Source organism: Drosophila virilis, chromosome 4, assembly GCF_030788295.1.
Source record: "Drosophila virilis strain 15010-1051.87 chromosome 4, Dvir_AGI_RSII-ME, whole genome shotgun sequence".
Lineage (NCBI taxonomy): Eukaryota > Metazoa > Arthropoda > Insecta > Diptera > Drosophilidae > Drosophila > Drosophila virilis.
The window spans coordinates 8,150,286-8,176,811 of record NC_091546.1 but is presented as its reverse complement, the minus strand read 5'-3'; the positions used below and the strand labels follow the sequence as shown (position 1 = coordinate 8,176,811).

General features: G+C 45.0%; 5 protein-coding genes across 11 annotated transcripts; 3 read left to right on the top strand and 2 right to left on the bottom strand.

Moving 5' to 3' along the window:
• Positions 1-1,357: 1,357 nt before the first annotated feature.
• On the bottom strand, positions 1,358-4,671 carry LOC6627687 (uncharacterized). 3 transcript variants are annotated; one of them, XM_032438585.2, is made up of 4 exons: positions 4,373-4,671; positions 4,144-4,310; positions 3,643-4,087; positions 1,358-1,482 (listed from the first exon to the last, which is right to left on the bottom strand). In XM_032438585.2, exons 1-3 carry the CDS (start codon positions 4,554-4,556, stop codon positions 3,662-3,664), a joined length of 777 nt encoding a protein of 258 aa, XP_032294476.1. In that variant the 5' UTR covers positions 4,557-4,671; the 3' UTR covers positions 1,358-1,482; positions 3,643-3,661. The 3 variants fall into 3 exon arrangements, with proteins under 3 accessions (XP_032294476.1, XP_002052506.1, XP_015028657.1); XM_002052470.4 differs by lacking the exon at positions 1,358-1,482 and having other exon boundaries at positions 2,995-4,087; XM_015173171.3 differs by lacking the exon at positions 1,358-1,482 and having other exon boundaries at positions 2,995-4,087; positions 4,150-4,310; positions 4,373-4,669.
• On the top strand, positions 2,415-3,327 carry LOC6627686 (male-specific sperm protein Mst84Da). The gene is made up of 2 exons (XM_002052469.4): positions 2,415-2,733; positions 2,863-3,327. Exons 1-2 carry the CDS (start codon positions 2,511-2,513, stop codon positions 2,871-2,873), a joined length of 234 nt encoding a protein of 77 aa, XP_002052505.2. The 5' UTR covers positions 2,415-2,510; the 3' UTR covers positions 2,874-3,327.
• Positions 4,672-5,090: 419 nt separating the features above from the next.
• On the top strand, positions 5,091-7,235 carry LOC6627688 (uncharacterized). Its single transcript, XM_002052471.4, has 5 exons — positions 5,091-5,179; positions 5,275-5,319; positions 6,190-6,472; positions 6,542-6,747; positions 6,806-7,235. Exons 2-4 carry the CDS (start codon positions 5,290-5,292, stop codon positions 6,547-6,549), a joined length of 321 nt encoding a protein of 106 aa, XP_002052507.2. The 5' UTR covers positions 5,091-5,179; positions 5,275-5,289; the 3' UTR covers positions 6,550-6,747; positions 6,806-7,235.
• LOC26530680 (uncharacterized) lies at positions 5,102-6,150 on the top strand. The gene is made up of 3 exons (XM_070209025.1): positions 5,102-5,179; positions 5,275-5,319; positions 5,441-6,150. The coding sequence occupies exons 2-3, from the start codon at positions 5,290-5,292 to the stop codon at positions 5,945-5,947; spliced, it is 537 nt and encodes a 178-aa protein (XP_070065126.1). The 5' UTR covers positions 5,102-5,179; positions 5,275-5,289; the 3' UTR covers positions 5,948-6,150.
• Positions 7,236-7,663: 428 nt separating the features above from the next.
• bark (protein bark beetle) lies at positions 7,664-25,359 on the bottom strand. 5 transcript variants are annotated; one of them, XM_032438582.2, is made up of 12 exons: positions 25,117-25,359; positions 20,118-20,847; positions 17,800-17,978; positions 11,193-17,446; positions 10,926-11,137; positions 10,503-10,858; positions 10,317-10,442; positions 10,001-10,024; positions 9,837-9,934; positions 9,408-9,778; positions 9,119-9,343; positions 7,664-9,012 (listed from the first exon to the last, which is right to left on the bottom strand). In XM_032438582.2, the coding sequence occupies exons 2-12, from the start codon at positions 20,703-20,705 to the stop codon at positions 7,942-7,944; spliced, it is 9,504 nt and encodes a 3,167-aa protein (XP_032294473.1). In that variant the 5' UTR covers positions 20,706-20,847; positions 25,117-25,359; the 3' UTR covers positions 7,664-7,941. The 5 variants fall into 5 exon arrangements, with proteins under 5 accessions (XP_032294473.1, XP_070065120.1, XP_015028655.1 ...); XM_070209019.1 differs by having other exon boundaries at positions 25,130-25,359; XM_015173169.3 differs by having other exon boundaries at positions 25,243-25,359.
• Between the last annotated feature and the right edge of the window lie 1,167 nt (positions 25,360-26,526).

The window sequence follows — 26,526 nt, the reverse complement described above, 5'->3', positions numbered from 1 at the left end:
ACGTCATATCTCTGCGCGGAATTATGTCGTTTCAAAACGTCATATCTCCATGCGGAATTTTGTCGTTTTCAAACGTCATATTTCTGAGGGGAATTATGTCGTTTTCAAACGTCACATTTTTTTAAATGTCTTTGTTTTTACTCTGGTTAAATTAAACAGTTGCGAGAATTAAGAAGAAGCGATAACGACGTAGTTGAGAGGGCTCAACTAAGCGATTTGGAATCACCAGATTTATCAGTTTAAAATGAGCGGCGGAGATATGTCGTTTCAAAACGTCATATCTCCGCGGAATTTTGTCGTTTTCAAACGTCATATTTCTGCGGGAAATTATGTCGTTTTCAAACGTCATATCTCCGCGGAATTTTGTCGTTTTCAAACGTCATATTTCTGCGGGAAATTATGTCGTTTTCAAACGTCATATCTCCGCGGAATTTTGTCGTTTTCAAACGTCATATCTCTGCGCGGAATTATGTCGTTTCAAAACGTCATATCTCCGCGGAATTTTGTCGTTTTCAAACGTCATATTTCTGAGGGGAATTATGTCGTTTTCAAACGTCATATCTCCGCCGCTAAAAAAACGAAAATCAGACTTTTTCCAAGAGAGTCGATTTCTAACGGCATAATCTCGCGCAGATCAACGTCGTATATCTATGCGCGGAATTATGTCGTTTTCAAACGTCATATCTCCGCCGCTAAACAAACGAAAATCAGACTTTTTCCCCGAGAGTCCTTTTCAAACGTCATATTTCTGAGGGGAATTATGTCGTTTCAAAACGTCATATCTCCGCGGAATTTTGTCGTTTTCAAACGTCATATTTCTGAGGGGAATTATGTCGTTTTCAAACGTCATATCTCCGCCGCTAAACAAACGAAAATCAGACTTTTTCCCCGAGAGTCCTTTTCAAACGTCATATTTCTGCGGGAAATTATGTCGTTTTCAAACGTCATATCTCCGCGGAATTTTGTCGTTTTCAAACGTCATATCTCTGCGCGGAATTATGTCGTTTCAAAACGTCATATCTCCGCGGAATTTTGTCGTTTTCAAACGTCATATTTCTGAGGGGAATTATGTCGTTTTCAAACGTCATACCTCCGCCGCTAAAAAAACGAAAATCAGACTTTTTCCCCGAAAGTTGTTTTCTAACGGCATAATCTCGCGCAGATCAACTGCGAAGCAATGTCGACTCTTTCGAATTACTCACCTTAACTGCCCAAAAAATTCCTCATAAATAAAAACATCAGAATTGATTTATTTTTCAATGTATTTATTTTCTTTCAAAACATCGTATTTTCATTGCTTAATTATTATTTATATAGTTATTTAAACAAATATATGTTTTACAGCATTTGAATATTTAGTTCTTATTTCATGTATCTACACTTAGCGGGTATTATCCGGCGTTGCCCAAGATAAGGCTTGTCTGGTCTTTTCCAGTTTTTTTCCTTCTGTCCTCCCTTTTGTCCAGTTGTGACTGTATTTACCTGAAATAAATAATATTAAATATATTAAAAAAAAGTCGTCTTTAAAAAAATAAAGAAAAAGTGATATAATCGGACATTATTTGGCAGAGATACTCAAAAAAAAAAAGGTGTACTTTACAAACGAATCGGTTTTTGTTCAATAACTTTTTTGACCCGACCGATTTGTAATGCCAATTGTTTGAATGCCAATTGATAGTAGAGATTCGTACGAATTAAAAAGGTATAAAATTTAAAAAGCAGACAATACTTACCCGAGATATTCAAAAAAAAAAATCATTAAAAAAGATTCGATTTTCGAACCGACCCCGATTTTGAAAAAAATAACGTGATGTAACCCCTTGCAATTTTGACGATTTGGGTCAAAATTTAGATGTTCACCTCTTTAACCTAAACGACTTAATTTTCGACCGATCGTTTCTATGGCAGCTATATGATAAAGTGTTCCAAACCAGCTGGTTTTGACATATCTACTGCTTGCAACAGAAAGAGATACTTCTGCAAAGGTTAATAAAGATAGCTTTAAAACTGAGGGACTAGTTCGTATAGAAACAGACAGTCGGACAGATGGAGAGACGGACAGACGGAGAGACGGACATAGCTGTTGATGCTGATCAAGAATATATATACTTTATGGGTTCGGAGATGTCTCCTTCTATGCGTTACACATTTCCCGACAAATATATAATACCCTCTGCAAGGGTATTTAAAGGGCAATCGAAGACAAGCTCACGAGGCAAGAGTTTGAGGTCAAGGTCAATTAATTTGGCAGAACGTGGACGAACTATGTCTATAAAATCTAAAGGTGGTTGACAGTCTATTTGGAAATAAACGAAAAACTTATTAAGTAGGCTATGAATTCTGACTCAAATTGATTTTCAAGTTTTTCCGAACAAGACTGTGGAGTTTCCAGAAAATAATCATTAGTTCTCTGTCTTTCAAACCTTTCGCTTCGACTGGCTTCTAAATTTTTACGACAAAATTTATATATTTTTTCAAGTTAATCTTCATCTAAACCAAGTTACATCAAAATGTGCGGAGGTGGTTGTGGTCCATGCGGAGGCTGTGGTCCCTGCGGAGGCTGTGGTCCATGTAATCATTGGCCATGTTGTGGCCCGCACAGTCCGCCATGCGGTGCGCCTTCACCCATCCCTTGCTCGCCTGCGCCAGGCGTCTGTTGTCCACCACTGCCCGAGGGTGGCATTCCCGACCCACGTGTCTGGAATTGTTGGAATACACCACCAACCTATCCATGTAAGTTGGCGCGCTCCTCTGTCTTCATTTCAAATTAAGAAACGAGGCACCCTGTGTCTGCGCTGCATAATGCAGGGCTGCTTGCTACAACACGCCACCGAGATTATTAATTGTTCTCTTAACCCACAGGTGGCTTTTGATTAGCCAACGTGAAGAGGCCGTGCAATAGATAGTTCGGTGTTGTGTATATAACAGAAAGGGGTCAAGTCCACAAACCCATTGGATGGATGGTTGTAGTTGTGAAACTTTTTGATTGGCACAAATTTGGAAGCAAGTTGAACGTAGAAAGATAAAATGACTCTATGAAGATTCAATTCGATCCAACAAGAAGACTGAGCTATTCGCAGAAGACTTTGGATTTGTTCTGCAACTATGGCGCTTCGAATCGCTGCTATATCGTTTACTGATGCAGAATTCTATACTTCGGGACTCGAAGCGCTAAAGAGTTGGTAGAAATTCTACGAATGCGACCTGAGCATGAAACAAATCTAAACTATTCTTTGAATTTTAAAGATTGTAAATTCAAAATTTTTCAGTTACTCAAAAATATGGACTCCTTTTGAACTTTTGGCAAATTATATTTTGGAATCAAAACACGGATTTAATCTAGGGGGTAAACGGGGGGAAAAAATAAAATAAAATGGAAAATCTGAAGAGCGTGGCAAAATTAATTCGAATGCCAGTCTGGCGATTTAGCAAGCGCCTGTTTTCTGGTATTTACTTGATTTTTTCGTAAACACTCTCTGGTCACACTTATTTGGCATGATAAAAGTAATTTCGTAATCGATTGATAAATTGCCATTGAACTGCAATTTGAACATGCAATTTTAGCAAAATATCAATGACAGGACAAACATATTTGAAGAATGTCTTTTTGCTTAAACTTAAGATTATATGTTTAATATTTACACTGGGGGGTAACAGACGACTATTTGTTGGCCATATCCCTTGACATTTGCTCCGTCTCTAAATCCAAAACAACATTTGTCAATAGTTTCTTTGCCTTTATCTGGAGATCCCGATCCAGGCGTGTTATGCTCTGTACGATGAAGTTGCCATAATGAAACAGCTCGCTGGGCTCCGACGTGCTCCTCTCCACGGCTGGTGCTATGCTATTAACTGCGGTAATATTCAAGGCGCCATCATTGGAGGCACGCGCTCTTTTTGCCGATTGCGGCGATTCAGCATTTGCTGCAGAGGTCGTATCGGGGAAACTGGTTGAAGCGGGTTTTGTTGCGGCGGGTACTTCCTCCTGTTCCTTCTCCCACTCGGTTACGACGGGCGGGCTCTCAATATCGTTTGCATAGAATGAGTCTTCGGTGTGAAAGCTACTCTCGTCCGATATCTCCAATTTCTGTTGAATAGAATAGGAAGACATTAAGGCAACAGTTGTATTGGCAACGCACTCACACATACGCTAACGCTGCTTCTGGTTGAGGTATTTGGACCAGGCCTGGAAGTAATCAACTGTAGCAGAAAATCCATCTTGGATTTATTCTTCCAATCATCAAGTGCACTTTTTTGATACATATACTTGTAATAGGATTTCAGATTGTTCCATTTTCTGCACACATCCGCTGTAAATGAAGTGCATTATTGCCGCAACTCCCCATAGATGATATTGCCAACAGATACATACCTTGTGTTACTGGGGTATTTGGCTTGTATTTGGTGTTAATGTCCTCGGTCAATTTCACCCAGAAATCGTTCTTCATGGGCCTCACCTTGTATAGAGGGTTCGCTGGGTTCCACAGATATTCTTCGGCATGCACTCTCTCGATAATAAACTCAGTTACCTCGTCGGTAAATGTGTATTGTAACATTTTTGCACGATTTTGTTCGTTTATTTATCGACGATTTAATTATTGCACATCAAATATGCAAGTGCTAAGCGTCTTCATTAGTTGGTTTGTTGAAAAAAGTGCGACAGAATGTGTGTGCGACAGGGTCAGCATGACATATTTGCGGATTTCTAGCTTTAGCTAGCATGGTCACACTCAATGTACAAATTTGAATGGAAATGTTTGTAAATTACAACAAATAAACTTTTAATAACAAAAACAATTGGTTTATGTCCATATATTGTTGTTATTAGCTATTAATGGATTGGTGAATAGAGTACTTTATATATGTATATATCTTTCTTCATATTTATTTGAATAATAAACAATGCCTGATACTGATTTTAGATTTTTTAATTGACGTCTTCATTTAAATTAACAAGGTAATTAATTTGAAGATCCGTAGTTTTTTGTTTGTATATAGAAATGAGATCGAATATATGGAAAATGCATAAAGTTGGCCATGACTTGATATTCAACTTTTTGACCATGGGGCTGTGAGCCTTCCAGGTAAAGTCATTAGTTTTCTGGATTTCGGACCATTCGTTTCGGCTCGCTTCTAAATTTTTTATCAAAATTCAAAATTTCCCTTAAAATTTAACAAAGTAAGTTTGTGTAATTTTAAGTGAAAAATAATACATTTCAATAATTTGGGACTTATAACTAATGAGATTTGTTATTGTTATTTTTTATCATGTAGAAATAAAAATTTAGGATGTGTGACCCATGTTGCGGACCTTTTGAGGTAAGTATTTCCCTGTGTGTGTGTGTGTGTTAGCCGCTATTCTGGCAGTGCGTGTATTCGTGCACTCGACAAGGATATGCATAGCGAGACTTAAACCCTATCGCCAACAATACTGCCGCAGGCTGAACCACGCATTCCGCCGCCCTGTCCAAAGAGCGTCACAGTGCAGCAGCCGCCGCGGCTGATATGCAAAAAGGATGTTGTCTTTTGCGAGAAAACGATTCCAGAGCCGATGGTCGTGAATCGCTGCAGGAACATTACCGTACCCAAGGTTGTTGAAACGACGCGTGTGATACAGGTGCCCAAACTCATATGGGTTTCGCAGATGGTTCGCGAGCCAAGGGTCATCTACTATCCATCGACAGTACCAGATCCGTATGTGATGTGTCATCCAAAGAAAGTGTGCGAGCCGCGAGAGGTTTGCCAGACGCTGCTCTGCCAGCCAAAGCCGCAGATCATTGACGTACCAGCGCCCACTGAGTACTGCTGCTATGAGAACGGGCCGGTTGGCTACACGGCCAGCCATTCGTGTTCACCATTAGGCGGAAATGGATGCTGTTCGATGTCAGCCTTTGGCACCCAGCAGTATCCTATGAGTGAACTGCCTTGCGGACCCTGTGGGCCCTAAATTGGCGTCTCTATGGTCCAGCACTGGGTGCTGAATTTCCAACGAACTGTCAAAGTGAGCAACATTGATTGCACATGCTTTGATACGTGAGCGATCGGAGCGTTGCAACCAATTGTTGCTCGCCTTGATGGAGGAGTTGATTGTTGGCGCATATGTTTGATCCTTGTCAGTTATAACGAATACACGCATCAAGCAATCTTAAATCCTAATGCATTCTCTCTCCCCTTCAATCTTATCTGCAGCCCAGGGGCTGTCGGAGTCGGGAACTACGCTGTGGCATCCTCTATACGTCCTGTGACTGCGTCAAGCGTAATGGCCTGCAGGACAAGTGCCCGAGGGCGGCATGTCAAGGACGGCCAGCATGTATGTGCTTCCCGTTCCCCACCTGTGGACCTGCCTCGTTCCCGCTGCGCTTCGCCAACATGACCATGGGCGTCAACAACAAGCGTATGCGATGCGCCGCCACTGCGGCGACTTGCGCAGGTGGCGGTGGTCTAGCCCGTGCCTGTGGTGGCTGTTGCGGAGGTAATTAATCCTAGGCCTGGGAATACTTTATAGTTATAGTAAAAATCTCAATTTGAAATTCATTTAAAGGCTGCTGATCTTGGCCCTGGAGTTACATACCATGCACCCTGTGTCTGGTGTGCATAAGCAAGGCTCACTGCTACAACACGCCATTGGGTCCGCACGTCTAGTTGCCGTCACAATCTCCATCTAATCACAAGATGTTAACTTTTAAGGAAATTGATGCGTAAATTTACTATCCAACCCTGTACCCCGTACATCCTGTCGAAGCTCAAGTGAGTACAGCTACAATCCTTGGGGCTGTGTTCACTTCATTTTCGTTCTACTCTCCAGGTTGTTTCTGCGAAGCAAAAGTCTTGTCCAGATATTGTTTGGTGTTCTTGTGTAACAAAAGCAGATCCATGTCCAGAACTATACAGGACGCAGCTGGTGGATGTATTTGCGTACTGAGGGGTTGGTACACATTTAGAAGCAGTTGAATATGAAAAATTAATGGCACTACTGGGAAAATTTGGCAAAAAGAGAGAATGAACTAATCACAGAAAACTGAGATATTGCGGGCAACTACGTGATGCTTGTGGAATGTAAATCTTTAGGACGAATTCGCGATGCAGCGATGCGGCCTGAACATAAAACAAATCTCGAGTTCTTCGAACTAGAAGTAATTGTCAAATTATAAATTTAAAGTTATTACGATAAAAGCAATGACTTTTCGGACCCAAGCTCGGACTTTGGGCTAAATAAAGTAAGAAATATTGCAAAATGTTGTACATTTTCTCGGATATGAATGAGAGCAAGGCTTTATAAATATATTGCTTACTTGCAGTGGTTCCTTTTTCCAGTGCAGCGAGCATTTTAATTAGTTTAAAGAATTCAATGTTAAATGCGTGAAAGTTGCTTACTAATTTCCAGTGTGACCGTTTGCAACCGATGAAAAAATACACAAAATGGCTTGCCAAACAGAATATACCAAAAAATTGTCTGCACTTTTAACGATAGTATTACAATGGTCACACTCCGCTTCGTTCAATGGGTGCTACCAATTGCACGTTTCGTTAAGATTGCGCGGGAATTTAAATTTGAATTTGAATGCACAAATTAAATTAAATTACGTTAAAATATATAGGACATATAAGCATGTCTGTAAATTGGCAATTATTAAACATTTTAGCAATTTAATTTGATGCAATATTGGCATTAACTTATATTTATTAGAATAATCAATTATATACAACAATTTAATACTAATTCGTGTTTTATGCGTTCGTCTTTTATATGTTTATGTTAAATTTAATAGCTAATGGATGGAATGCTTTAAGTTTTCTGCATAAAACAACGTGGGGCGTTCGTCTCTCGTTCGTCGGCTAACATAATCTCGTCTTTAAAAGTAATGTATGCAAACTAAATACTAACGTTGCGAAACTGAGTTGGAAATGGAGAATAAGGGAAGCGGCTGTGAGGCCGGTGCATTACATGGCCGTCTCCAAGGGCTGGCTATGGCTGCGTCCATTGGCGTGGAGCGGCACCAGGCCACCCTCGCCGGCCTCGCTATCAAAATCCGTCTCGAGCAGCGCCTCCGACTTGGAGCGGTGATAGGGATTGGCAGTGGCCAGCGCTGTTGGCGACCTGGGCGACCTGGGCGACCTGGGCGACGTGGACGTTGTGGGCGACGCTTCCTGCGCTGCCGTTTGGTAAACAGTCTTTGGACGCGATGCGTGTACTGTGGGCGCCGCCGGTGGCTGGGCCAGCGGCCTGGGCGTGCGATAATGTGATGTGGGCGCCTTGCTGCTGCGCACTGCCGTATAGTAGGAGTCCGGACGCCGCATATCCGCAGGTGATGCTTGCTGCGGCACGGCGGGCGCCGGACGATATAGCGATGACTCTGTGGAGAAGTTGAACTGGTCCAGCTTCTGGTCGAAGGGCAGCGAATCGCCGCTGCTGCGCTGCGGCAAAAAGCTGCTGTGCGAGCTGCGCTGATATTCCGGCAAATTCTGCTTCAGCTCGCTGAGAAAGGCCAGACCCGGCTGGCCACGGCGTCCGCCCACGCTGCTGCTGCCCGTATCCGTGCGCAGCGGCAGTGTGCTGGCATTGCCATAATAATCCGAGCCCAGCTCATCGGCCTCCGCGTCCGTCTGGTGTATGATGGGCGTGTCCTCCGCCACGCTGGTGCTGATAGAGTTGGCGCGCGTGCCGCCGCCATAGGTCGAGTTGTCGCGGAAGCCCTCGTTGCGGTAGCTCAGCTCAAAGGCATCCGGCTCCAAGGCGGCGGCTGCTGCCCGGGCGCGATGTGCACTGCCCTTGGATATGGTGGCCACCTTGTGTGGCTGCTGCTGCTGCTGCTGCTGCTGATGATCCTGGGCGGCAGGCCGGAGTGCATTCTGGTTGACGTACTCATTGTAGTGGGGCTTCTGGTCGTAGCCCTCGAAGCTGCCCGCCTCCGAGCTGAGCACGCTCTTGTCCATGGAGTCGATGGAGCCATTGGCCACCATCATCTGCTTGTAGTCCTGGCTCTTGGACAGGGTGCCATTGCTGGACATGTTCTGAGGCAACAAAAGAAGAAACAGAAAAGCAAAAGGAAAAATAAAAGCAAATGAAAAACTCAACTAAAGCGAACTCAAGATGCATTAAAAGATGCGGAAATCATACATAATTGGGACGACGACGCAGGGATCCTTGCGGATCGATGCTGTTGAGGCTGCGAAGGCTCTGGCGAATGCTGTTGCGTCGCTGCAGGCGCTGCACATGCCGATGCTTGGACTTGGCGAACCAGCAGAAGGCCACCAGAATGAGCAGAATGATGGCCAGGACAAAGGCCGAGATAATACTTATGGCAAAAATGTCCGCGCGCCACGACAACGGATCGATGATGACCTGTAAGCAGGACAGCAACATAAATATATATAACTACATTTAACACTAAGCAATTCCAACTTACTCTCGGATCCATTTCACAGATAAAGCCGCGCTCCTTGTTGCAGTCGCCCACCTCGACCTCATTGAAGACAAAGCTCGTGCAGCGCTCGATGTGATTGTAGTCCTGTATCCAGACCTTCTCCGGGTACTTGAGATGCCGCATCTGGCTCTGCAGATACTTCCACAGTGTGGTGCTGTCGGTGCGTATGAAGGGCATGGTCGAGTTCTCTGATCGACAGAAATCGCGCGCCTCATGGAAGGTCATCGGCGCGCCAACATAGATGAAGCAGGTGTCGTGCACCAGGGCCCAGCCGGGCGGACACTTGCCGTCCAAAATGGTCTCGTTGTTCATTTGGAACGGCACGGCCAGCACCTCCAGCAGCATAGGGTCATCTGCAAACGAAAAGGAATTGTAGGAGCCATAAATAGGAACCTAGTTGCTAGATCCTACCGTGCTTATCCCTAATGCGCGACTGCACCGAGATGGTGTTGTTGTAGCTCCAGTAATTGTGACGTGCGTCTATCTTGGAGCTCCAGGTTTCGAAGGTCCTTAGATGAGATTCAATAGGCAACGATAAGTATTTGTATTTTTTCTTATGTGTATTATGTGCTTACCTGTTTTCATAATCAAAGCTCATGCTAGGTGTTGAGGAAGAGCGAGGGGAAAAAGAAAAGGGTGTAGAGTAGAAAGTTAGATAAAAGTGGGTTGAATTTTACATTGAGAATGTGAAACGTAAATCCACTGCCAAGTGAAAAACCTTCTAACCAAAGTTGATAAATCTCATTTCCATTTAGCTTAAGGAATACTTATAGGAATATTATTTATTTTATTTTATGATTTATTATTATTTACGCCCTTACTTTGATCTTGCGGAGCTTTGCAGTTGGGCTTGGGTACAGACTAATCGACTAATAGGACACACTGACTTACATGGAATTGTTGACTGTCAGCAGCTCGTAGTCATTCTCATAGTTCTCGAATATGTTGTCCACGTACTGCTGACCCGCGGTGCCTGCCACAATGGTTGCTCGAGACATCCAGTTGGTGGCCACATTCCTGGAACAAAAAGCATATTGAAATCATTTCTAATTACGTTTTTTTTTTTTTGCCATTTACCTGTAGAAACCATTGTGCGCCGTTGTCTGGTAGATCTGCAGACGCACCTTCTCGAAGCCGGAAACCTCCATGATGCGACCGCCCACATTGCTGTGCACGTAGTTGTAGCTAAAGTTGGACACGACCTGGCAGAGTCGAATGACCTCCTCGTAGCCGGCCATGTTCTGGGCGAAATAGTTGCGATACAGCTCAACCTCCTGGTAGGGCGACGACTGACGACCCTCCACAAACAAGGCGGGACGATTGCGATTCCGCATGAACAGATTGTGATGCACAAAGCCACGTAACGAGGTCGCGGTGCCGCGGGAATCAGCACGTATGCGCAGCCCACCCTGATTCTCCAGCAGCAGATTGTTCTAATAAAACAAGAGATATTTGATTTAGTGCCTGCATATCTAAGCTGATAGGTTGAGGTTAACCGACCATAAAATATAAGGAGTTCATGTTCTGCACATCCAAGTTGAGCGCCGAGGCGCAGGTGGAGAAATTGCCATAGAGCTGCTTGCAGTTCCTCTCGATGCGATTGCCAATGAGCGTCAGCGTTGGCGTGACCTCGCCCGCCGAGGCATAGCTGACGGCACCCTTCATGGCACCCGAGATGTGCGTGTCCGTGATGTTGTGCAGGGCATCGCGATCTGTGGAGTAGAGCAGGGTTAGCCAAATGCTGCTGTCCGATTCTAACAAGCTTACATTGTCCCAAAGTGGAGATGGGCACAGTGACGATCTCGGCTATGAAGCCGTGTGTCTCTGGGGCGCCACTGGCTACCAGTTGCAGGCTTAGCGTGGGACCCTTCGTCTTGAAGAAGGACCGCTGATTGTTCGTGTCCGATTCAATTTTACCCAGATACGTGGCCGTGACATTGTAGATGTCGCCGTCGTAGAGCTTTATGAAATCTGTGCGTCCGTAGAGCTTTGAGTGATTGAAAAGATTCGATTGCAGCAGACGGAAGCCGATGGGCTTGGCGCGAAAGGCAGACGTGAAGATCTTGACACAGTTGACCGGATTATTATCGTACTTGTAGTAGACCAGCATGCGCTCCTCGATGGTCAGCACCTTCTGGGGATCACAAATGTCCACCAGCGAGAAGAGCTTGTACGGCAGGTCCAACTTCTTGAGCGGCGTGAAGCTGGACTCGTCGCTGTCTCGACCCTCGCCGCTGAGCGAAACAATGCTGATGCCCGTGCCGAGAGTCCGGTTGATGTTTAGATGGTTAAGGTTCAGCTTGCCACTGGGCGCTATCAGGTTGATGCCATGGTTGGCCGAGTTCTCGATGCTGACCGAACTGATGATGGGATTCTTGTGTATCGCCTGAATGGCGGCCGCCTTGTGGTTGTGCAGAATGCCGGCCTGCTCGATGCGCACGAACTCCAGCTGGCTCTCGCGCTGCTGCGTCTGGGAGCCGTGGGAGCGTGTGTTGTGCAGCCGATGCTCGTACTGAATCTCCTCGAACTTGGAGTTCGCAAAGCGTATGCCGCCCCAGTAGGCCTCGTCGTCGGCGACGCCATTGCAGCTCACAAAGACGAACACATCGTCCCAGCGACACTCGTGCCGATGACCGTAGAGCTGTCCGTTGAGCCGCTCGGCACAGTCCTCCATGCGCTCCTCATCGCCACGACACTCCAGCGGCTGCACCCAGGACCAGATGCGTGTCAGCGAGTTCGTGTGGAACTCAATGCGCCTGTCGTGGCCGTAGTACACATTGAGCGGATCGAAGCCCAGCTCTCGGCACACGACCTGGGCATTGCGCTCCGTGAAGCGACCATCGCATATGGGCACCCACTGCAGTGTCGTGTGATTGAAGTACTCCAGAAAGCCCTCGTTCAGGCCGTACAGCCCGTCCGCCTCGCCCGTGCAATTGCTGGCGCTGGTGCACAGTCGTATGGAGTCGAAATCTGTGAGGGCGGCGCTCATATCCTCCAGCGCACGCTTGCGCGGCGGAGCCGCTAACATGGACTCCTTGGTGGCATTCTTGAACGGACGCATTACAATTGGCGACTCCTTGTAGCCGATAGCCATGAGCGTGCCCAGCACGAGAATGCCCACATTTGGCTCAAACTCAAGCGTGACCCCGTGCTGTATGGTCAGGGTGGTGTCCGGCATAACCGTTATGTCCGAGGCTATGTAGTAGGGCGTCGACTGCTTGGGCAGCGTGAGATCCCGATAGACGCGTCCGCCACGATAGGTGGCCAGGTTGGACTCCTCGTTGGGTGGCACCACCACCGAGACGCTGGCATCGTAGCTGTCCTCAATGAGGAAGGGCTGATAGATGACGTCCGCATGATCGTTCCAGTTGTCAAAGTCAAAGATCTTCGACTCAATGTAGGCCACGTCCAGGGCGCCCCACCAGTTCTCCGCCGCATAGAAGTAGTTGTTCAGACGCGCCGATCTCACGCCCGCCACCAGATTGTAGTCCATCTCATTGTTGGCTATCAGATTCCGATAGAGTCTCACGTTCTGCACGCCATCCAGCCGGATCACTGAGCTGGGCAGCTGGTGCTGCTTGCGCATGCGTCGGGCAACTTTCATATAATGCCGATAGCCCGCCAGCATGGTCACAATCTGGTTGCCCTTGAAGGTGTTGTACTCGATGCTGGCCGGCACCTGGCCAATGATCTCGCTGAGACTGTCCGCCTTGAAGAGCAGCACGAACTTGGCGTTGTTCGCCTCAAAGCGATTGTTATCGAAGCGCAAACGCTTCTCCATGCCGTCCAGTGAAATGAGTGCGCCGGGGCAGCTGTTCTCCCGGAACACGTTCGAGGTTATGTTGAAGACGGCATAGTGCCCGTAGATGCCAACGTGGAAGTTGCGATTGCGCTGCCAGGTGCTATTCCCAAAGTAAATCGAATGGGTAAAGTTCTCATTATACTGCCAGACATAGGGCAGGGCCACCTGAAAGCCGCCATGGGCATTCTGCTCCACCGTGCTATCCTGGAGCACATAGTGAAACAGATTGTTCGATGAGCGCAAATCCTTGGACAGCTGACGAATGCCGTAGCCGTTTTGACTGATAAGCGAGCCGTTGATGTGCAGCGTTACCTCCGAGAGATTGCTGGAGATGACATCCCAGAAGGGCGACTTGATCAATATGGCCTCACGCTCATTGAAGCTGAGCTCCGAGTTGATCAGCTTGATGGACTCGTTGGCCTTGCGCAAATATAACTCCCCATTGTCGCCGACATACCGATTGTAGTAGTAGCCCGTAATGCCGCGCAGATTCTTCTGAATCTTGGTGGAGCGTATGGTCAGGGTGGGCACCGGTCCGCTGACAATCCGATTGCGTATGTTCTGGACGGGCGCCGTCACGGTGGTCAGCATGAGTACAGCTCCGCCCAGGGCGTGCAGGCCGCTCTCGTAGTAGATGATGATGCCGTAGCTGCTGCTGGTGGCGGGGAATACGTTGAGATCGCGCTTCACCTGCCACAGATCGCTGCGTATATTCTCTGTGCGGGCATTCAGTATGCTGATGCTCTCCGTGGACTGATTGTGTATGGGATTGAGCAGCTGGATGCCAATCACATAGCCGGCGGGGCACTGGACGACAATCTTGCGGCTAATCGACTGGCCGAGCAGCTCCTCGGTGCGTATGTACTTGTGCTCAAAGGTGCCCAGATCAATGTTGGCTATCTCATGGGGCAGCAGATAGGGATCATAGTCTGTGTCGTAGGCATTAAAGTCGCGGGCCATGTTGAACCAGCCGCCGATCTCCTTCTGGTCCAGCGAGGCAATTACCGCATCGTGGGAGATGCCGCTGCCCCGATTGTCCTTGATGATGGAGCCAGAGATGCGAAAGTCGAGCTGCTTCAGGCTGATGCCGCTGCCGCGATTGCCGGAGAATTCCGAGTTCTTGATGTTGTTCACCGACTTGCCCGCATAGATGTCCGCATAGATAATGCCCAGGCCATCTTGCAGATTGTTGACCACACGCACATTCTCCAGATTGTGACGCGCATGGTCCATTTGCACCGCCGGCCGGAACGAGTTGGTCGTGTAGTCAAAGAGGCCCGCCTTCTCCACGGTCACGTACTGCAGATCGGCCCGCTCCGCCAACATGCTGAACCGCACGCCCGCCCAGGCGCCTTCGTAGCAGCGCAGACCCACATCGTTCTCGTGGCTGCAGCTGTTCTCGAACTCGTATTCCGCCCGGCACTTGGTCACATCGCGATCGTGCGGCGTGCAGCGCACATTGGCCACCAGCACATCCTCGGAGGTGCCGGCATTGGGCAGCTGCGAGCGCAGCAGCCGCCAGTCCTGCGGATTCAGGGAGTAGCCCAGCTGATGGCAGACCAGCGCCGCGTTCAGCACATTCCAGCCGTAGTCGCAGACAGTGCCCCAGCGACCCTTCAAGTACAGCTGCAGGCGACCCTCGTGTGCGCCCGTACCGCCCACTAGACGTACCGGCACCCGGGGCACAGCGTCCGCGGGCAGCACCTCCGTCTCCATGTCGATGGCCTCCGTTTCGCTGTCCAGGTCAATGGTTTCCGTGTCGTTGTGCTCGCCAATGATTGTCTCCCGCTTGAGGGTGAAGAGTATGTCGTCGGGTCGTCGGCCACGCGCCTCAAGCTTGCCCGCGACCATCATGCCCACGCTGGGCTCAAAGCGCAGCGTTGTGCCCGGCTGCAGGATGAGCTTGCCGCCAGGCCGAATGTTAATGTCCTTGGTGACGGTATAGGTGCCGGCTGGCACCATGTCCTGACCGTCCACCTCGCCGCCAATCACATCACTGCCCTCGTGGAAGAACCTGGGCACAACCGTGGACACGGTGATCATGGCAGTGGAGCCCGGATTGGAGCTGTGCAGCAGGTAGGGTATATAGTTGATCTTAGCCAGATTGTAGCGATCGTTGCGATGGAAGAGCCTCGCATAGATGCGATTCTCGTCCGTATGGCCCAGCCAATTGCAGGTGGCATTGATGATCTGGCTCTGGTCCGTCAGCTGGGAGCCAATCTCGTAGGCAGAGTCCAGATTGTGCAGTATATTGCGATAGATGTCCACATTGCTGGAGCCAACCACAACCGGTGCAGCGACGCGAGAGCGTGGATTCAGCCGGCCGGCGCCATCGTTGCCCTCGCTGCCTGCAATGAGCGGTCCAAAGGCCTCCGTAATGTTGTTGCTCTTCACAAAGTTGCGGGTGAACAGGATGTACTGCACCTCGGCCCGACTGTAGGGCGAGAGCGCCAGGGAGACCACATGTAGGCCACTGTTGCGCATGAAATAGTTGCTCTGGATGATCAGCTTGACGGGTAAATAGTTGAACTCCTGGAAGATGTAGTCGTTGTTCACATAGATGCAGCCATAGGCGCCATATCGGAACATGTTGTACTCGATGCGGCCCTGCAGATTCAGGGCGGGACTCAAATAGATGGCATTCGCCTGGCTGTACTTGAACATGTTGTGACCCAGCTGCAGCTGCATGTTGGGCTGCCCATTAGCCGTGGCCTGGTAGCAGGACTCGATGTAGATATCGTTCTGCTGGCTGCCATTGAAGCTGTTGCCCGTGATGTTCACCCAAATGGGACGACAGTAGTTGCCATGGAAGACGCCCATCTCCAGATTGCCGCCAATCTGTGAGTACTCCACCACGCTGGTCTGATTAATGGGTATGTACTCCACGGTGTCCACATCTGTGGTCTGGTTCAGCCAGGTGGCCAGGCCATAGCCGCGATTCGAGCTGATCGCCGAGCGCGAGATATTCCGATTGCCGCCATAGTATGTTATGTTAACCCCGGCGCCATTGTTGAAGCTAATGTTGCTGCTGGTTATGTTGACATCGCCCGCGCCGCTCGTCACGTGAACGCCCGCCACGTGCCCGTTGCCGGAGACGGAGCTGGCATGCACGTGCAGCTTGGAGCGTATGTTGTCAATGGCCACGCCGCGTCCACCATTGTCCTCGACGGTGGACTGTGAGACGCGCAGATCATAGGCCACCGAATCGCCCGAGGTGATCCGGAAGTAGCCGCTCAACTCCCGCCGTGCATCGGCGCGTATGCGCACAAACATCTTCTCCCGGGTGCTGGTCACGCTCTGCGGCCGGGTAAAGTTTCGCGCGTGCCAGACGAACAGCAGACGATCGTTGGTGGAGGCGCCATCGAAGATCTCCACGCTGGCCGTCTCGTTCTGCTGCAGCACAAAGTGCTCAAAGTGCAGGGTGAGATAGTAGCCGGGTCGGGTGAAGAAGTACTTGCCGCACTCCTTGGCCGAGCCGGCGTAGTATTTCTGTGTAAAGGACAGGGAGATGGGGTACGTCTGTCCGGAGGTCGTGGGCAGCGTGCAGAAGTCGTAGATGCTGGCGCGATCTGTGCGCTCCGTGCCGCGTAGATCGTGACCCACATACTTGATGCCATCGGCGGCATTGTCCACCACCGAGCAGCCATCCAGCTGGACCAGACCCTGGCTGGAGTTAACAAAGATGCCAATGCCATTGCTCCTGCGCACCGTTACATTCTGCAGCTGGAATCCCGCCCAGGGCCGTGTGCTGTTGAAGCCCGTGTACGCCGAGTGGCTGATCACCACGTGCTCCATCTGCGGCGGCAGGCCCTGCACCTCCAGCGCCGACTTGGCACTAAAGCCAGCTCCGTTGCCCGCTCGTATGATGTCCACATACCTCAGCCGCGACTCTGACTGCGCTGCATAGACCGTGTTATCCCTGCCCAGCGTCTTGGTCGACGGCGCATTGTCAAAGTACAGGCCGCGCCAGTGACCCAGCGGCTCCGAGTGCACCGGCAGACATTGGATGCCCAAATCGTTGTGATAGTCACACGATCCGGCGCCCATCTGCCGTGAGCTCCAGGCGCAGTCCAGCAAACTGTTCTCACCGCCTCGGCACTTGGGCTGCTCGTAGAGCAGACGTGGATAATAGCCGGGCGTGCGTTCCACCCAGTTCCAGAAACGGCCTCCTCTGTAGCCCAGCTGCTTGCAGGCCACCGCATAGTCGGCCAGGGTCCAACTGAAAATCCATAAATATTATTAATATGGGGATAAGGACGTCTTTATAGGCAAGCAGAACTAATCTTTTAAATTGCATAAAATGTTTACTTTAGATGCTTATACAAAAATGACTTATCTCAGAAGATATTGTTGTTTGAAATTGAAATATTCTATAATGCGTGGAAATTGGTTCAAGATAAGAAAATAATAATACATGTTTAAAGGAGAAACAAGCTATCATTCCAACTCTTCACAAACGAAGCTTAAGCTTTTTAGCTGTAGCTGATGAAATTCCTTTTACCTCCTTTCTAATGTTTTCGTTCTGCAAGCCCATAAACACAGCGCACAAACTATTAAACAGAGTTGACTTACTTTCTTGAATTGGAGCAAACAGAGCGCCAGGCGCCCTTGTGGTATAGCTGCAGTCGTCCCTCCACAGGCGTTGGTCCGTCCACCAAGCGAATGCCCTTCGCCTGATCATCTGGCAGTTCCATTTTATAATTTGCAATATTACCCTGGGATTTCAGTGTAATGCGTGCTGTGGCTGTGCCCTGCAGAGATAAGTTAAGTTAAATTTAAATGAATGCTTAATTTATTAACAAGAACGAGAATAAGACAAAGTATTTGAAATATATATAAGTATAGCTATAAAATTAAAGATACTTCATCTGTATCTACTATTCTAGATACCAAGAATAAATATATTTACATTTTATGGGGTCGGAGATGCTTTCTTCTTCCTACAACGTACATTTGGTAAATACTATTATCATTTTTTTTTTTTACCGATGTTCAATGGGTTCTCTGCATAAAACTCATTCAAATCCTCATGGGGGGGCGCATGTTTATTTATTATAAAAATTATGTATAACAAAATTTCCATACAGATGAATATGAAAAATCTTAAAGCTCCACATCGACACCGCGTATTTAATTATCGTAAATGTCTTTAAGTAGAGAATCAGGTGTGGCCTAGAGTATATAGAAGTTCTTAAATAAACTTTCGCACCCGAGGCTAATTGAATAAACGCAGAAATTCAGAATGTGTCTGAATTCGAATGAGATGTGAAAGGCTCGTGATGCTAATGGAAATGCCAGGTGATGTGCGTGTGTATGTGTGTGTGTGTTGGGTAAAACACTTTTCCACATTTCTTGCATATTTTGCTTTGTGTGCAATTTTCGTATAATTGTCAGGTGTGAACTTTTTTCTGATTATCTTTCAGTTTTCACCTCAGCTTTTGGCCTTTCACACGCGCAACGCGCCGTGTCCAATTTTTTGTCTAGTTTTTGTTTTGGTTTTTCTCTATTTTTCAATTATGATTATTTTCTCGCCCGTTGACCTTCGTGTTACACAGAAAATCATCTGTCAAGATCTTCGCTATATTCGTATATATATATCGCTCTTTTCTACAGTTAATTAACACCTATGCGTTGCGCATGATATTGGCGATGGGCGATGCTTTGAGCAACGCCCACTTGGACAATTGAGAAAACAGCAAACAGTTTTATTTAATTAAAGCCAGACAAGACCAAACTCTGACAGGTCAAGAGTTGAGCAAAGATGATTCACAGCTATTTTGCATACAAAATTCGTAGAAAAAAAAAAAAAAACAAATATAATTTTGTACTTGTATTTCTTGACTTTTTTTTTTTGGCAGCTTAGCTTAGAGTTGGATCGATGCGAGCTAATTTGCCCATTTCCAGTGCAATACAAACATCAATTATGCGACGTCGTTCACTTAAATCTAATTAACCCGTAATGACCTCCTGACCGCTGATTAAATGACCGCGCGGAACGGAAGGGAGTGGAGACGGAGCTGGCTATGCCAGAGCGGACATGCAAAGTAAATGCAGCAGCAAAGAGTTGGCTCTTTGAAGTCGTCGGTAATTGTTATTGTAATTGGAATCGTGCAACGATTCATTGAGGAAGTGAACTTGGTCTGACCCAATTATGGACCCAACTGGAGCGACGCATGCGCTGACGCCCTAACCTACCACCACAGTCAATACCGAGTACTCGGCACGAGGTGCTCCGTACTGCTCAGTGAGCATAGCCCTTATCATGCAACAATCGCAATCTTATCAGTTCAAAAGTCAACAAAAAAAAAAAGTGAATGCTACGAGAGCTACGAAACTTTTTATGCGCTTATCTATCATTGCCGTTACTCACCTGTTGCCTGATAGCAACAGGTGCCCCGCCAGACGCTTAATCATTCGCAATAGTCAATGAGGCGAAATGCAAATGTTTCGCTTGATCGACTCTCCAAATACCCTATATCCTATATAGATTATGCGCAGAGAGAAAATATAAAGCATTTCGTACTCGAAACAGATAAATCTCATCTAGAAATTAAGGTAAAAAAGGATTTGTTTGATTTTGTTAGATTCGATGAAAGAACCTGAGTTTTTTGTTTTTATACAAAATTTTGAAATATCCGAATTTGATTCAAAGCTTATACCAATATACTTGAAGCAATTCCTTAAGTAAGAAAAGAATTTGCTAGAGAGAAGCTGACTCTAGCTCTTTTTGTATAAATAAAAACTTCAACTGTCTGCCGTTCAAAACTAATATACCCACTACACCTATTCGAAAAGAGCATTTCGGTGTTACAAAAGAGCTCACATATGTCATATAACCCTCTAATTGTAGGGTATCTGTTATATTCAAACTTTTCTTTGTTACCACTTACCACTGCTTGAAGCACGCCGCGCACCTTGAGTCCTTTGGTGGGCGCAAATTCAACGGTCACGCCCGGCTCGATGGTGAGCCGTGCCCCACGCACCACCTCCAGGTCATCGCGTGCCAGGTACGGGCTCTCGCTGAGCCGCAAAGTGCGCTCGCTGAGTATCTCGCCGCCCTGCAGCTCCGTGTAGGAGCTCGCCGATGATGTCAGCAGCAGCGCCGGCGTCGACGGCGGCGCCGCTGTGGCGTCTCCGCTATGACGCGTTGCGGGCAGCAGCTGTGTGGCGCCATCGAGACTGGCGAATTCGATATCGTTGTCATTGTCGTTGTTGTTGTTGTTGTCGTTGTCCTGCAGCAGTTCAACTGCTTCCAGCTCCGAGTGGGGTGGCAGCGCCTGCTGTTGTTGGCCCTGTCGAAGCTTTTGTTGTTGTGCGCGACCCAGTTGGCAGGACGACACCAGCAGCAGGCAGAGGAGTATTGTGCATATGTTGCCCCATTTGGCGGCAAGGGGCGGGCAGCTTTTGTGTGTGTTGTTGTTGTTAGAACATTGTTTATTTTGTTGCAGCAACTGCGTTTTATGTCGTTGCAGCGTCATTTGTGCATTGTTTTTTCTATCGACTTTTGGTGCGTGGTATTAACACAATTTTATTTTTTTGATTTTTTTGTGAATTTCGTTTTTACTTATAATTACTTTGCATATTTTTACATTGCCCTGGCAGTTAATTGTTGTTGAGTAGCTAAACATAAGAGAAAATTGATTATTGGCAAGGGAAGTCTCAAGTGTATTTCATTCGAGATATTTTTTGAGGGACTGATTAATTGGAATTTCATTTGAAAACGAATTTAAAGATAATTTTAATTTTTAATTTTAATTTTTTAATTTTATCATGCGCTTATTTATATTTTTATATGATTATATAAAACTTTTACTTTAATTTTTTTTTTCATTTTTTATTATTACATTTTTCTTTATTTATTAATTTTGATTTTAGTTATGTATTTTTCTATACTAAATATTATATTAAGTTCTTAAAGATTTTTTTGCTAAATATATGTATATCCTTTTTCACATTTGAAATCTTTTAATTTGTGTTTTAGTTTTATTTATATTTTATAAGTTGATTTGATTCAAGGCATATTATTTTGTCTAGTTTTTGAGGCACTCTTCAATTTTCACACGTAATCCAAGAAAATAACAGCTTCATTTTTTCACACAGCTTTTCACCATAATTTCCCTTTTGTTTAGATTTGTTGTTAACATTTCGTAATAAAATCACAAAATACACAGTTTCATATTGTTGCTGAGCCACAAACTTTGTTAACAATCTCTGATAAGCCGCCACAAACTGGCCCTAAAAGCCAACACACTCACACACGCACACACACACATACACGGGCAGCTTGACAACGTTTCAAAACCAAAACACACAAATACCAATACATTGACACGCCACAACAAAACACACTCGATGGGTCGTGTTGTGTACCTCCCCTCCCCCAACGTACAACCCACGATTAACAACAACAAAACAAAAAAATAGATGTATTAAAAAACATACACGAAAACACGTCCATACGCAAAGAACCGTTAGCAGCGACTGAGCGGGTTGCTTGCATTTAGTATAATGACGAGTGTTGAGAAGCGACAACGGAAACAACAACAACAACAAAAACAACAACAACAGTTGGGGAACAGCGTTTGTTGTTGTGGCTCCACGTCGCGGTGTGCTGTAAAATAACTGTAAATGTGTAGGCATTTTCATTCATGCAATGAGCGCGAGAGAGCTAGCCTCAGAGCGAGCCCTTCACTGCCGAAGATAGAATGTAGAAGGGAGTGAGAGAGAGGGAGAGAGTGAGCGTAAAAGAGCGTCGCACGCACCGCAAAAGGTATTTTTTCTTGTTTTTTTTTGTTCATTTTCTGTGGGCTACGTGTGCGTAGAAAAATGGAAAGAAAGAAAGAAAGCATTTCCAAGACTATCTTCAAGAGTTTTCTTCGCTTTTTGTGTGCCCCACCCCCTTCCCCTCAACGTATTATTTATGTTGCATATGCAAAGCAGCTTTGTGCTGCGCGGTACTGTTCTTGAGCTGCGGGCGCGGCTCATACACTGAGACAAACTAGTTTGAGAAACTTTTTAAATTTTTGGAAAAGTTTGAATAAAGAAAAACCAAATTTATAATATATATTTAGCTGAATACAGGTTCGGCTAAATAAATATTTAAAAATGGAAAAGTCACCAAAACTGGCATCAAAATTAATAATATTATTAGATAAATAATAACTAATGACCTCAATTTAAGATAGGTAAAATAATTCAGAAATAAATTTCTTCAAGAAGAAATTTACCAAAATATTATCTCTATAAATTCATTATAAGTACATAAATTTAGATATGTTTTTTTTTCGAAGCAAATATTAAGGAATGAATTTCGAGTGGTTCGTCTATCATTTACACATTCCAAGTTAAATATTTTACCATTAGGAATTTTTAGCTAGTTCGTAGATTTTTTTAGCTATACTCAATTACTTTAAATTCTCGAGCTTAAGAAATTTACACTTTCCTTTCTCTCAGTGTATGCCCAAGCGTCTTGGTGCCTTGCGCATTATTATCGATGTATCTGTGACTCAGCTGGCAGCTATGCAAGATACTGTGGTTGTTGCTGCAGTTGTTGTTGTTGCAGTTGTTGTTGTTGTTGTTGTTAATGTTGCTGTTGTTGTTATTGCTGTGCATTTAAAAGTTTATTGTCTGTCTTTTTATGGGTTTATTAACTTCATTTGGCATTTTGCGTATGTCAAGGAGTGCATTCTGCCTAGAAAAGTGGCCAAAAGCGTTGTCAAAACTTCTTGTAAATGCCTTTCCTCCTTTGCTTGCAGTTAATTTGTGATATTCCTAATAGGCCCCGTAGCTAACTTAAAGCTTTGTGATATCAGCATTCCAATATTGCAATATCTCTTGATAGCCACTTATCGAATTTGTTAGATAGTGCTAAACGTTGATTGTATTTCCTTAAATTGATTAGATACAGTCAAGAAATAATAGAAAAAACTAAAGAAAAAAACCTGAAGGGTCGCTTAAATGAAAATTTGTAAAATATATAATATATCTGCGAAAGATTTGAGCGACAACTCTTTATTGAAAAATAAGAAAACATAAACCTGCATTCAATTAAATATTAATATATTCTATTAACCTAAAAAATCGACATTGTTAAATAAAATGATTTGACTTTTCATTCTAATTGTATTTGCTCTCATTTTTTTTGCGAAATTTGTATTTGACACAGAAAAAAGGAAATTTAAAACACGTTTGTAACTGGCACAATAAACCCGAAAGTAAGCTAATTTTGCAGGTAATTGAGCAGGTATATAACATACATACATACAAAACGTACTTGATTGTAAGAGGTTTAACTTATTAAGACATAATAAAAATTCGACTTTTATATACTTTGGGGAAGCCATATTCAGGTAGTTCTCCAAAGATCAAAGCACTTACAATACTTCACACATACTCACACAAACCCTATCAATAAATAAAGTCTTTGAACTCTCATTTGAAGACAGACTCTGCTTGTCAAAATTTACTTTTAGCAACAAATCTCTAACCTTTTACCTTTTGCATAACAAACCCCAAATCCCCTTCAATATGACCTGGACAATTTTGACTTTTTTTAACACGCTCTAAAAGTTCTTAGGTCTAACAATCAATGATCTAATAAATAATTACAAAAAAAAACATATACTTTACTTAATAACAGCTTTTTTTCACAGGCACCAGAGTAATATATGCCTCTTTCTCCTGGCTCTGAGCATAATTACAGAATTTGATGAGCTCTGTGGGCACAGACAGCTACAGGCAGTTCAAATAGATCATTCATTAGTTTTAAACGATCTTAGTCATATGTAGTCATTTGTTGTGCCGGCATTTCAGGTTTTCTTTTTTGATTTAAATACCTTGGATGAGCACACGCGATATGCATTGTATTTGAATGACTAATACCAGTCCACATATTAGATTATAATACAGCTCCACTCTCTTTATCCCTCTCCCTCTCTACCTTTCTCTCTCTCACTTAAACACGTTGTGGCTCACAGTTGATAAGCTCCTCTCTCTCCCACTCTCAATTAAAATTGGCCACAAGCAGGCAACACTTGCCAAACGCTTATCGCTTTTTATCTATGTAAGCCCACAAATGCCGCCAGTCTAGGCCTAAGAGGCCTATCATTAAGACTTCTACATATACTCATATATATACAGATTGATAATGTCCACTTCCTTTTACGTACGGCGCATTAATTAGCCAACAACAAAGTTGGCTGGCAACGCGTCATCGGCTCGGGCCCAAAGGGAAGTGAGTAACATGTAATGCCTGGCAAAACGGAAGTAGACGAGAATGTGGAACCAACCGGAGCAGCAGCAGAGGCAGCGCTGCAAGTGCAACTGCAGCTGGCAGCGCTGCCAGCGTCGCAGTCGCTGTTGCGGCTGGCTGAGCGCATGCAGTTGGCAAACTTTGTTGAGTTTATTGGCCACAAAAAATAGCGATAGTACGAGTTGTTGTTGTTGTTGTTTTTGTTGTTGTTGTTGCTGGCAATTAGGCATTCATGAAAGCGTGCAACAGTTGCAACACCTGAATTCGGATTTGGATTCGGATTCAGCTTCGTAGTTGAATCTTTACGCGCCGTTGCATTATATTCGCACTAATGAGCTTTGTTTTACGGTTTCTCCACGCCATTCCATAATGTTCTAATTACAAGAAAATATCTTCAAGCTCTTCTAAAAGCCAGCTTCAAGACGTCTGCGGTGTGTGTGTGTGTGTGTGTGTGTGTTGGCCTTTGTGTGGCTTTTGGTTAAAGTTCGCTGTGTTGGTGTATTTGGTAATAGTCGCTTGCTGGCCAAGTGAGCGACACACCAACACAACCTCACTTTTTCTTTCTTCTGCAGCGAGCGACATTTTCAGTGCTTTTCAACTCTATATATTGCAATTGCAATTTCCAACACTTAACGCACTTGTTGCACTTGCCGTTGGTATTTATGTGTGTGTCTTATTTCGACTATTTATTGGCATTATTTTTGGGCTAATGAAACGACGCTTTTTGTTGGCTTTAAGGCGCGGTCATTGGCGATCACACTTACACATGCACGCGCGCGCACACACTTGAGTGTGTATGTGACAACAGAGAGTAGAAAAAAAAAGCACCGTTGAGATCAAAATTTGTTTCGTTTTGCGCGCACACGTCTGCTCGGCCGCGTCGTCGTTCACCTTCTGAGCGCACTGAGTCGCCCAGAGAAGCTCCACGGTCAAAACTCTGTCTGCCTCTCTCTCTCTCCCTCTCTCTGTTTCACCTCTGCAGTCAAAACACCCGCTGAGAAGCTTTGCGCGAGCAAAACGGAATATTCAAAGTTCGCTCGCAGTGGACAAAGCCAAACGTCGCATAGTGGTTGTTGTTGTTGTCGGGCAGGTTTTTGCTGTTGTTGTTGTTGTTGTTGCTTATGCTTATGCTGAGCGCGCCAGTCGTAGTTACCTTGGCCGAAATGACGGCAGCCACAGCTTTTACAGCTTTTGCCTCAATACCTGTTGCTTTCTGCGCTGTTCGAATGCTGTTAACATTAACGGTCGCTGTAACTGAGCTGTGTTCAGTGTTCACTGTTAACTTAACAGTTTGTTGTCTGTTGTTTATTATTGTGCTTTGAGCATTGAGCTGGAAGTTTTTTAAATTGATTTTAAATTATTTTATTTATTAAACTGCTTAAGAGGCCAGCTATTTCCTTATGCGCCATTTGTGTGCCGTTTCATGAAGTCGTTAGGTTCCTGGAAATACATCAACTTGATTAGGGTTAAAAGTAGTTTGATTTATTTTGCACTCTTAACAACACTTAAAATGCCCTCTTGATTATAACTCAAGTGATAATATTGTCTCTTGGCTAAACAGGACATTCCGCAGTTGAGTGCAACCCACGATCTAAATAAACAACTAAAAAAGTAATTAAATATAAATAAAAATGTTGTTAAAAAATTATGTACACATAGTTTAGGCAAATATGAACATATTTTTAGGCTTTTATCCACAGTACATATGTGTACAGCATACTCTTAGGCTGTAATATTGAATATAGTTCAAAGTATTTTAAGTACAAATATATTTTGTTATTTTTATTAACAATTTAAAATATATTTCAAATAAGCATATCCATATATATAAATACATATATATATTTTAATTTGCATTAATATTTCGGATGAGTTTGAGATATATATGATTTTATATAATACTATGAAATAGTAAATAATTTTAAATATCATATTTTCATAGATTTTTATTAAAAATTATGGAATTTAATATTTTAATTGCACACATTTAGGCATACTTTTAATGAGATGTATGCTCCTTTGGAAAATATCTGACTCGAAAGGTCCTT